Source organism: Natator depressus, chromosome 15 (assembly GCF_965152275.1).
Source record: "Natator depressus isolate rNatDep1 chromosome 15, rNatDep2.hap1, whole genome shotgun sequence".
NCBI lineage: Eukaryota > Metazoa > Chordata > Testudines > Cheloniidae > Natator > Natator depressus.
Window position 1 is genome coordinate 9,461,033 of NC_134248.1, and position 12,363 is coordinate 9,473,395.

At 39.8% G+C, this 12,363-nt stretch overlaps 1 protein-coding gene across 2 annotated transcripts in view; it reads left to right on the top strand.

Annotated features, from left to right (window-relative positions):
• SUDS3 (SDS3 homolog, SIN3A corepressor complex component) overlaps positions 1 to 11,341 on the top strand; it is a 29,504-nt gene extending 18,163 nt beyond the window's left edge. The window contains exons 10-12 of one of the 2 annotated variants that reach the window (XM_074972706.1): positions 514 to 619; positions 7,240 to 7,324; positions 10,687 to 11,340. In XM_074972706.1, the coding sequence (XP_074828807.1) occupies positions 514 to 619; positions 7,240 to 7,324; positions 10,687 to 10,785 (290 nt within the window). In that variant the 3' untranslated portion in view covers positions 10,786 to 11,340. Of the gene's footprint in view, positions 1 to 513; positions 620 to 7,239; positions 7,325 to 10,686 lie in introns of both variants that reach the window. The other variant, XM_074972707.1, reaches the window with a different exon arrangement.
• The last annotated feature ends 1,022 nt before the right edge of the window (positions 11,342 to 12,363 follow it).

The following is a 12,363-nucleotide window of genomic DNA, read 5'->3' on the forward strand; positions in this document are numbered from 1 at the left end:
ACCAAAATGCTTTTGTAAGAGGAGTTTCATCTTCACTACACAGTGTATTGAGATGGCTCACCCAGTTTTCTTGGGTGGGTGGGGCCACTTGACTTTCAGACTTGTGCTACACAATTCACCAGTGGGGTCTGGATATTTCTCTTGTGTTTATAGGTGGCTTTATTTCTGTGTTTTGGGTTTAGTTATATAACAAGAGTCAGAAGCTAATACAAGGGCCATTCTGTCTGTCTGCTACTTTTAACACTTTTCAAGCTCTTGGAGAGAAGCCTGGCAACAGCCCTTTTACGTGAAAAGAGACAAGCACAGAGGTGAAATGACTAGCCCAAACAGAAGGCATTTATGTCAAAGCAGAAGTAAATTAGAGTTCCTCTGTTCATACCACACCTCTTTAGTCAGTGAAATTGCATTAACACCTCTGAAGCTACGACTTATGCCTATAGTCAGTTTTCCTGTTGCATGTATATATGCTGATGTGCACATGCTAGTGTATATATAAATTTATTTCTTTTCCAGCGTCTCCTTCGTCTCCAGAACACCTGCCAGCCACACCTGCAGAGTCTCCAGCACAGCGGTTTGAAGCTCGGATTGAAGATGGCAAACTCTACTATGATAAAAGATGGTAGGTTTAGATGGAATATGTGGCAGCTGCTGCTGTTAGTCTGAGCTCTGTAGCAACAAAAGAACGCAAAGAGAACTTGCTTTGGAAAAAGCATTTTAGAGGCAAAATGTGTTTCTGAGCAGGAGCTAGCCACTTATTACCTGTGCTGAGTGAATTAAAAGTGGCTATAGTTCTATACTGCAGGAGTGCTGACAGAACTCTGAGTAATGGTTTGCTTCCCGCTCTGACTTTAGTGGAAGGGTATTTATGGCTATGTAAGCTGCTATCCTTGGGGCCCTGTTTTGTGCTACAACACTGAGGAAGTATTTTTATTAAAACTAACATTAAAAAAAGTAGTCACCATTAAATGCAGGATACAATTGCAAATCCATTAAACTATTATCCAAATGTACTGGTGCTGATGCAGCAGCTCTTCACGACATTGGCACTTCTTAATTCAGCTTTATGGTACATTAGAATGTTATGCCACAAGGTGGCAGAATGTAGTAAAATATTATGAACCAGCAGAGTAGAATGAAAAATGTTTCTAATAACTAAAACCAAATAACCTTTAAAGATCAAACCCCCACACAAGAACCAACTTCAGAAATGATGATCAGATTTATCTCTGTAATTTTTATGGGTATATAGCTACTGAAGCCTCACGATACATCAGGGAAGATGTTCATTTTGTACAAAACTTATTTCACTGGGTCTTCCCTTTTAAGCTTAATCCTATGAAATATGCAAGAGTGAGCAATCAAGGACGCAATCTAGTCCTTTAAAAATAGCAAGCAATTTATATACTCTTCTAATATATGTATTACTTTGACTGTTGAGCCGTGTGTTGTAGATTAGTTTGGTGTAATGATAGCTCAGAAAACCAAGGGAAGTTGCTGTAACCTTCTCACTGAATGGGTGCCATGTGAAATGAGTTCTACTCAAGATGAGCACCTAAAAGGTAGGTCATTTTCTCATCAGATTTACTGCCTGTTCTTTTTTTTAGCTATTAAGCAGAAGGCTTTAACTAAAAGTTCATAAACTAGCACAGCAGCAATTTTGCTGAGTTTGTTAAAGCAATTTTCCTGTTACCAATCCTCTGGTAGTGAAATTTCACTAAAGGTTTGATATGTATAGTGGCAGTTTAGCAATAGACAGGAGCTTGAACTTGTGTGTGGCTGAAACTAGGTTTCAACAGACTGAGTCTTTTCACAAGTGTGTTACGTTCTTTTTTTTCTTTGTTTAAAACTACTATCCTTCCCTGTTTTTTCTGAAACCAGGATAAACTATATAGGTATTAAACTCCACTCCCTAAAATTTCAAGCACACGGACACATCTGTAAAAGGTATATGTCCTCCCTCTTAGAAACAGAGGCTGCTCTTGCATCTCTTAGTCAAGCAAAATTCCCACCAAATTCAAACTAAGGAATACACAGTTGGACCCCAGATGAGCTTCACAAAAGCATGAAAGGACTCTTATAAAATCATATGTGGTTAGGACATATGGCATTGTAGCATAAATATTTTTCTCACCACATTCCATTGTCATGGGGTTTCATTGTCAAGGATTGTAGTCATTGCCTTTTCCTGAGTTTTGTACTACTTTGTTGTTTTACATTTTGCTAGAATAATTCTGCTCACATTTTGATTGATAGTAATAATGCCTCTGCAAAGTAGCTGATATTTTAAAATAACAAAGTAGCTTATGGTGGTGGGAGGGTAATTTTTTTTTTTAAATGCATATTAAACTGAAGCTACTCGTGTGCACCAAAAATAATGAACTCTGACAGCTCAGGAATGACTACATTTTATTCCTTCTGACTGGAGACATAAAGGACAGTCCTCTCAAAATAGTTAATGTTTAAGGCTAGAAATGGACTCCTTGAGGTTTTTGTAGCTACATTTGGCAAACTTATTTCACGAAATGGAGACTTAATAATAGGAATCCCAGCTGGATGTGGAATTAGTCTATTTTTTCCCTCGGCAATTTTGCCCCAATGCCTAAAACACTTGCTTGCAGCAAAAACACTTTTTTTTTTTCTTCTGTAATTTTAACTTTAGATGTGCACAGTATAATAAGTGAGAGAATTTCGTAGCAGGGAATGGGAGAGGCTTCCATTATTGGCCACCAGTCTGAAGTCCAGTGTGCATCTCTGAGGCATTGGTTTGTATTCCATTTGTCCCTCAGACAGGAGTCCCTTTGTCTTATTGAAAAACTTACTCACGAGAACAAGCTGAGACACTTCAGAATTTGAGTTAAATATTTCCTAGCAGAAGATGAAGTTTCAGCCAGCCTCAATGTGTGCTAGCTTTTATGGCAGTTTACTTTACCTAATAGAAAGGAAGAGTTCACCCATTAGAACTATTTTCCTTCTCCCCTAGAAGCCAGCTTAAAAAATTCCCAGGTAAATTTTGTCCTAGTCCACCTTTCTCCTTCTATTTTTATCCCTTGTTCTCAACGGCTGTCTGACCACTTTGAGCGACATAGTCCTCTTCATCAACAAACAGGCAGCGGGAGTGCCTGGTTCCCCTTGCCACCCTGCTAGTCTCCATTAGGTCTGCTGTCTACCTAGTTTAAGGTTTTCTATAGTACCCATCGTTATGGGTCTTTGCCAGTGAGTGACCGCCTCTATTGATTAAAAGGTAGGTCATTCTCCAGGCCCACTTCTTATCTTGGCAATAAGGGTGCCAGTTGCAATGGTGTTTTTTCTGATATGGAAGTGTGTACGTTAATTATACTAAGACACCAACTCACTTCATATAGACAACGAAGAGCTGTCAGATTGTAACTTCTGGTTACTACCAACCTGATAGTGAGGGTTATTCAGACCCTAGCACTGTGTTTTCAAGCAGGTGGTGGGGTCTGGGTTGTAATAACTTGAGTGCTTCCTGTTTACAAGATGACTGTGCTGAATAAATGCAGTTCATTGGCCCAGTCTCATGGTTACTATTAAGTTACCAAGGAACCAGCTGAAGTCCCTCCCTGAAAATGGGGATAGAGGTCTGAGATGTTTAACATTTTAAAATTTAATTAATTTCCCTGTCTTTGTTTTGTTAACCCGACGTCTTCTGTTTTTAGCTGTTAAATATGCTTTGGCATTTATTTTTCCCATCTGAAGGGCGTAAAGCTGAGACTAGAATCTTCATTGCTGGCAAACAACCTGAAAATGCTGAGTATGGGAGCCAATCAGAACGGATTATAGAACTAATTGTTGGAGATTTTCGTATTTTATAGTATGGCTACTGTGGAAATAACAGATTATGCAAATTATCGTACTCTAATGGCTATCAGCCAGTCAGAGTACAGGAAGTTGCATACTGAACAGTTGCTGGGGAAGTAACTGCAATGATTCTGCAGCTCAGACACTGGATCTAAATGTCAGGCATGTCATAATAGGGGCAGAGGTGGAAATATAACAATGCTTCAGTAACTGTAGAGCATCTCTGTACTCCTGGCTAAAATTGTTCACTTAATTATACTGAAACAGATTATTTGCAGGTGATTCCTGCTTATGGGATAATAAAGAGACCTAGCATACTTTAACTACAGCATTAACAAGGAGAATCCTTAAGTGTGTGACATGCAGAAAGCTAACGTTCAGGCTATGAAACCAAACACTCGAAAGCACTGCATTATCCTTTGGCATATGCCTTAGACAAAATAAGATAAGACCATATTTTATCTCATGTTATTTAAGCAAAGCAACTTGTACTAGCTGGATACAGCACGTGTCATGTGGGATCCTATGGCTTCCTACTTATAATACAGACTTTGTCTGTAATTGACAACTTTGGTGACATGAGAACTTAGGAAATGAGAAATCGAATATTAGACTTCAATAAATGTAATTTTCTTCCTGACTTTCTAAAACAGTCCCCTTTTTTCCAAGAGTCTGCTTTTTTTTCCTTGTCTGCTCAGTGCCTATAGGGCAAGTGAGTATTTGTGTTTCATGGTAGTGACTGGCAGACTGTGTGGGAAGAGGGAACTTACAAACTGCTATCTTTGTTAGGTTGTCCAAGTGATTTTTTTTAATCAGTGCACTAACTAAAAAATCAAACTAAATCCATACCAACCTCAATCACATGCTTTACCGTCCAGACATAACACCCAAACACTCATCACCTCCACAGTGTCATTTCTAACACATGATCACCCATTATGCACATATCTAGTTCTGCAAAATCACACTTCACAACTTTAATTCCAACCTTAGCAAGATTAAGCTGTTCTATCAAAACATAATTGAATGTCCCTGGTTTCTTTACTATCCACAGGAATCTGAGGTCGGTTTTGATTCTTGGGGAATTACATGGACTGAGATGTGTCTGTATCATGACAGGTGGAGGAGAAGCCATGTGAATTATGGTTGGCTTGGATTAATATTGATGTGTTGCCTAACTTGTTAACTGCATTGATAGGTTGCTCAAATGCATTTCCTTAACTCCAAGTTAAAGCTTTTTGTGTAGCAATTTCCCTGTATCTTTTCTAGCATCAAGTTTAAATCTGATTAGAGTATCAAGTTTCCAGGACAGTAGCTCTGACTGACCTTATGACCCCTAATGTATGGGGGCTACCTTCCTGAATCCCTCTGCATGTTTTTGGGTGGGGAAGGTGAAAGTTAAGGGAAGATCTTGAAATAAGGGGTATTATGAAATGGGGAGGGGAGAGGCGCTTACCCATGTTTAACTTGAAATTGTACCCCTTGCAGCATGGACAAAATTCCCTGTTTTGCTGTCTTCTGCCCTCTTCCTCCCCCCCCCCCCCCCCCCCCGCCTTCCATATCCATCCCTATCAACTGCAGACCCCCTTCTAAACCTCTGGCCCTAGGCATCTTTTGCATCCCTGGTTCTCCTGGCCCTGTTTGACCCCTTTCATATGGCTGTACATCCTAAGTCACTGCAGCCTTCTGCTTGCCCCTAGGTCTAATCTCTATTTGCCAGTTTGCTACACCAGTTTTATGCCTCCTGCTTTTTATTTCATGTGTAATGTTTTTCTCAAAAAATGTTAAGTGATGGGGGCAGGGGACTAAGCATGCAGTGAAGTGGGAGCATGGGACCGAGTGCAATCCTGAACATACAGGCAATGAATCTGTGGGCTTGACGTACTACCAGTGGTCACTCAATTACAGACCTAAAAGTGGCAATTCTTCAACAAAAAAACTTCAGAAACAGACTCCAACGAGAGACTGCTGAATTGGAATTAATTTGCAAACTGGATACAATTAACTTAGGCTTGAATAGAGACTGGGAGTGGATGGGTCATTACACAAAATAAAACTATTTCCCCATGTTTATTTCCCCCCCTCCACCCCCCACTGTTCCTCAGATGTTCTTGTCAACTGCTGGAAATGGCCCACCTTGATTATCACTACAAAAGGTCCCCCCCCCACCACGCTCTCCTGCTGGTAATAGCTCACCTTAAGTGATCACTCTCTTGTTACAGTGTATATGGTAACACCCATTGTTTCATGTTCTCTGTATATAAATCTCCCCACTGTATTTTCCACTGAATGCATCCAGTGAAGTGAGCTGTAGCTCACGAAAGCTTATGCTCAAATAAATTTGTTAGTCTCTAAGGTGCCACAAGTCCTCCTTTTCTTTTTGCGAATACAGACTAACACGGCTGCTACTCTGAAACCAGTCAGCAGTGAATCCATCTGTAGGACCTAGTGAGGTGGTTTAGCGCATAGATTCATTGGCAAGTCTCAGGAGCTCCAATGATGTTGCAAGTCACCCTTGTTGCTTAGTCAAGGTAGCAGGGGGCAAGAAGAGGGAGAGATTTGCAGTGTCACAGCAATTCCTAATGTTTGCCAGAATGGAGTTGCACCGAGTCTCCCTCTGATCAACCTCGGGTGGGGGTGCGGCGGGGTGAAGGGATTTGAGTTCTGGGCTGGGTACTACACTTGTAGCACAGAGGACTAACGGGGGGTGAGATCCTGACAGAAGGCCGGAGAAATGAGCTGGGTCTTGATTACAAAACTGGCAGTGAAACACTGATGCTTCAGCACTTCCCTACCTGCGTAAGCTACCAGTTGCGTTAGTGAAAAAGCACTGTCTCGTTGGTTTCATTGGGTGTAAATGCAAGCAGTTGTGACGCAGTGTTAATAACATTATTTTTTTTAAATGGCATATCTGATACGTTTCCTAGAATTCCCTACAATCCAGCCATTTATTAGTCTGTGTACTTCAGATCATTTCAGATGAGTTTGTTTTAATACTCTATAGCTATTGAAAGAGGGAAGCAAATCAGTTGCAGGAAAAAAAAGCACTCTGCCCTAAGAGTAAATATTTGTCAACTTTTGGTGTTACACATTTTTATGTAAGTAAGAAATCCTATTAAAACCTTAAACATACAATTACTGACAACTCCCCATAATTAGAGTGGGGTTGAGGGAATCTGCAGTTTTCAGCTTATTGTGTTTGTAATGTTTGAGTGCAGGTGGTGGGGAGAGAAATGGGTTTAAATTCTTAGCTATGTAATGATGTGAATATGCTGAGAAAAGCGAGAATCCTTGGTACTTTCCTCATGCATATAGAATCCGTGTGGTTCATAAATCAAGCTACTCATGACTTTCTAAATCTTCAGAAGAGTAGATGGGATCTCCTGGGCAGCTAACAGATTAATGCTTTGCTTTTTGCAGGTACCACAAGAGCCAGGCTATTTACCTGGAGTCAAAAGAGAACACTAAGATCAGCTGTGTGATCAGCTCTGTAGGAGCCAACGAGGTAATGGGTTTCTTTAAGTTTTGGTCAGAATGAGAGAATGACAAGGGTCAGTGCAGGCAAGCAAGCAAACTAGTGTCTGTCAATTGGGCTTAAAAACTCATAATCACAATACAAATAACTTGGCAGAGTAGCAGCCTCTTCCTTTGGGGAAAGATGTGGTCATGTGGTATTTCAGAAGCTAAATCTGAGGTGCAGCTGAATTACTGTTGAATCAAAAATCTTCATAATTGTGCTGCCAGTGATGCTTGCTCTGCAGTGTTAGTGGGTTTTAAAACTTGTAACTTTAATAGTGTGGATTGATCTCTTATTGACACACACATCTTTAAACGAATTGATTTTCACATATCCCTCTTCTGTGTTGCTCACAGATGATTTTTGGTGCACAGTCAACCCGTTAAAATTGGATTATGATATACTCTAGTCCTCTGTTGATTTCCTCCTGGCTACCTTCAGTGACCATTCCCTCAAGAAATAACTGCAGAATGAAAAGTTTATTGACTGAGGGTTTGAGGTGAGCCTCTTAGTGGGAAAAGAAGTTCAATTCACCTTTGGCTCCAGAGCCAACTCTGTCTTAAGCTCCTAGGTGGAATGAATATTAATGGTCTTGGATCAGTCTTGATGGCCAAGAATCCACATTACAGAACCGTTGCACATAATTGGTTGTCTCTGCTGAGGAGAGGCAAATGATTGACCTGGTGAGAGACTTAAATACCTTTCACATGTAGATATGGTGGTCTTGACCTGCCCAAGCTACTCAGTTGACAGGGCATCAGGAGGGATATTTGCATTGTATTTCCCTAGCTGTGGATTGAAAATAATTTCCATTACTTCTAGTCTCTAAACTTTCCAGGAACAAATATTTACTCTCATTTGACATAAAACACTAGGGACCCAAAAGAGGATGAATTAAAGGCTCGTCGCTAAGTTTAGGTGTAGGTAGGGTATTCCAACCTTACTGCTAACCACGTTATATATGTTACAGGACCTCTAGGCTGCCCATTAAATTAAACCAAGATCCTAAGTAGTCTTTTAAAAGAAAACAGCAGGCACAATCTCCTGGAAGTTCACTTGCTGGGAAGCATTTATCTCAAACTTTGGGCTGCATCTGACAGTGACTGAAATTGGCATTTTGGAGCTTGCCTTGTACAGACATCTTATGGTATCAGCAAAATGTGGGTGGTGATTGAGACTAACCTGTTACCCTACCAATAAGAAAGCAGGCTAGTAACTTCTCAAAAGTTAGTCAGTTTTTGCAGCAACAGGATGAACGCTAATGGTAAACCAGACACTGGTTCCTCATACAGCAGCTGTCTGTACAGCAGCATGGTGACTGCCAGCTGGTGGGTAGTTGCCAATTTGAAATGACTACTGGCTTAAGATACAATTAAGAGCCAAAGTTGAGCAACTTCTTAAATGTTCTCCTGGTTTTATCAATGTAATTGGGTTTAAAATTACTGGCTGTTAGTAACTATACATACATGCCTGTTCACGTGTCCTACTCTTTGGCTGCTATAGATACAAAGTTTTTTATGTGTTTGAATAAGTTTGGCTTCGGGTTCCATGGAGCATAGTAGATTCCTTCCTCTGGGGTTAAGAGGCATGTGCATCTAGGATTGTTATGAATCAAAACCTAAAACAAACTTGGTATTTAGGCAATGCCAATAGGAGAATTGTGCAAAGAAAAGCAATTGGCAAGCAACATGAAAACTAACTTTTCAATAAAATGGATAATGGAGCTAGGATTTCTTAAATTCAGTAGCCTCCATGAACCAAAAAAGTACCTCTAGTGTGGGTATTAAAGAGAAAATATTTCATCAATAAAGTAAATTTACTATATGGGAAATGCTCTCTTATAACAGTGAGCCATAGTCATGGGGCAATCGTTCGGCTCTATGGTTGATTATTTAAATGAACTTGTAACAAAATGCCAACAGATGTATTATAACACATACAGAAATGGCTAATTTGATTAAGGTTATTACAGTTAACATTAAGGATCTTAATGTTGTAAATGATAAAAGGCTTGAGCTGAAATTAAAGAAAATCTCTTGCAAAAGGATAATGCAGACTTGCATTTTCTTAAAGTAGAACAAGAGCATTCTTTCAGAGGCAGCTGGCTTCAGCACTGGATTAGAAGAAAGAGGGAAAGGGATTGATTTTTTTTCCCTCCAATGTGGCATTTCAACTGCAAACAACGGAAAGGCAAGGAAGATACTTCTGAAAGGAACCCTAATGGGAAAAATGTGTGTACTCGGGTCTAGATATACTCTTAATCAGGAGCAGATAGAATTCTTTAAGGGCTTAGAGAAGGTGAACTTACCTATAACAGTTTCAATTCCAGAGTAAAACTGACAAGTGTGATAACGTTTCTATGGAAAGCTGAATTTTTGGAAGTAAATTCACCAGTTATAAAGTTAAAACACTTAAATGTTAGTGGAGATGTTGGAGACCCTCCCCCAGTGAAAGGAATAATGTAATCTAGTATACAACAACCACCTTGTGGCTGGTGGAAGTCAATGGCTAAGAAGATACCTATACCTGAAAGTCAACACTAAAATGTGAATTGGTCAAGACTAAATTTACAAACCTTTGTAATGGAAAATATTGTACTCTAGTCATAATTGCAGCAATATTAAGATTTTTTAACAAGTTTCTTTCTTACTGAAAACACATTTAAAAAAAAAAGTTAAAATGATAAAACCAGGTGGACATTTGCTCAGATTCAGTTTTTAAAGGCATCTGATCTGGGTTCCAGAATCCTTGATAATGACTTTGATTTTAAAGACTTTATTTTCCAAATGGCTATTTCTGTAGATGCAATTTGTAGTCCTTTTAAATAGATTATATATCTGTAGTAGTAAGAATTTTTCAGTGTAGGTGTTTAAAAAGCAAGCCCTTTTATCTCCAGATACAACTTATAATTGAATAGTGTGAGAAATGCTTCACTGAACAATATCAGGGCAAGCTTTTCATTTGACTAATAGTTACTTGTCTGAGCAAATCCCAGGACAAGTAATTTTATGATCTGTGGCTCTAGAGAGACTTATTCTTGATTAGGTAAAACCAAATGCAAGCTTTCTGTTATGAGCTGTCGCAGTAGAGAATTTCACCTGCCTGATGCTTAGGAGGAGCAATTACTTTTTCTGATAGAGAGTTGAAAGCAGAGAGAGGGATAAAGCCGGTGATTGGATACATTATACCGAGGTGGCTTTTAAAAAGCCATGTTTTCTATTCTTCCTAAGAAAGCAGGGAGAGCTGCAGAAAGCAAGTTTTATGGCAGACATTAAGGATCCCTGAAAGATTTTTCTCCAGTATTTCTAATCTTGGCGGGTCTCCGTCTTCTCTCTCTCTCTCTCATGCAGATTTGGGTGAGGAAGACCAGTGACAGCACAAAAATGAGGATCTATCTGGGACAGCTACAGCGAGGGGTTTTTGTGATCCGCCGGCGATCAGCTGCATGACTGTCTGACTCTCTTCCTTGATCTTTTTTAAAAAAGAACCCTCTTACAGGGAATAGCAGTCTATCCACCCAGCCATAGCAACAGAGATGCTGTTATGGCCGCCTGAGAGACCGTTTGTGGCTGGCCACATCATCCCAATAGTCCTTAAGTCTCTAGTGACACTCAAGCACTGCCCTGGAGCCCTGGACTTCTTGTGGAGTTTGCCATAAAGCTTCTCCAAGCTTTTTTCATATTTCAGGAGACTATATTTAAGAAGACTCTGCATCATATTTTCTCATCTTTATATCTTTGTACCGTGAAGTGTGTGTGTACATTGAAAACAACATAACTTAAGTTTTGAACCGGGGGGGAATAACCAGCTATTTTCCTTGTTGAAAGCTAGCTCTGTTTTTTCTGCAAAGCTCAGGGTGCTGAGCAGGAGGAGACTAATCCAACTAGCTTTCTCTATAACAACATGACATCGATTCTTTTGGATGAGCTGTTGAAAGATTTGCCCATGCAATGAGGATTTTTTAGGAAAGTGTGAGAAGTGTTCTGGAAACCTGTAACGTGCTGATATTCCAGTTGATTTTGACCTGGTTAAACACAGTCTAACTTGGTGAATCCAAAGCTTCCTTTCTCTTCACATTAAAAACCCTTCAGATGAACAAACTGTGTGTGTCTGTACTGCTATGCTACATTTCCATACATAGATGAGTATAACCCAAAGGATTAACTGGACTATGCATGAGGCAGTGAGATTATATGAACAGCACGGTATAATCACTGATAATTTTACCTTTCAGTACTGTACATATAAGTTCCTTGAAATTGATGACTCAGCTAATTAATGGGTCATACTGGAACAGTTGATGGGTAACTTAGATATTAGATCTTTGCTCTCAAAAGGGCCTGATACAAAATGAAAAGCTGCATTGCTAGGCCTTGACAGTGTACATGAAGCCTAAATTCCCCAAATGTAATACAAAAGTTTCTCTTTCAAGGGTGTTTTAGTTGATAGAAACCAAGATGAGCCTCTACAGTGTCCTCTTCGAAAGTGCTGTAATTCTACAATATTTAACTGACAGTTGCATCCATTCAAGTGTGTTTAAACCACTTGGGTTCCTGGTAGCTATTTTCTAAAAATACTTGATTCACAAGTGGGCACTGATGGCCAGAGACCACCATGAAATGTGTTGATGCATCAACATGAACTATACAACAGATAGGAAAGAGTATCAAATTTCTGCCCTCGAAATGAATGAAACTGAGGTCTCCACCTGAAAATGTTGGGCAATGAGTTATAGTATGCTCCTTTTGTCAGTGTCTGTCACTTGGGGGTGGGAGAATTGGGGGGGAGGGGTCTTTAGTCTTGCTTTTAAAATGCCTTCTTGTTCATGATTAGGTTTGTATTTCCTTCATATCTGGGTAAATGAAATATTTCAAATTACCTTTCTCCATTCCTTTTGTTTACTACAGTTGGGTGGGAGTGAAGTCCCAGTAATGAATCTGTGCATACACACTTGGGTCTTGGGCCCATGGTGGAATCTTAAGGCATGTCTACACTTACCAGTAGATCGACACTGCTGCAATTGATGC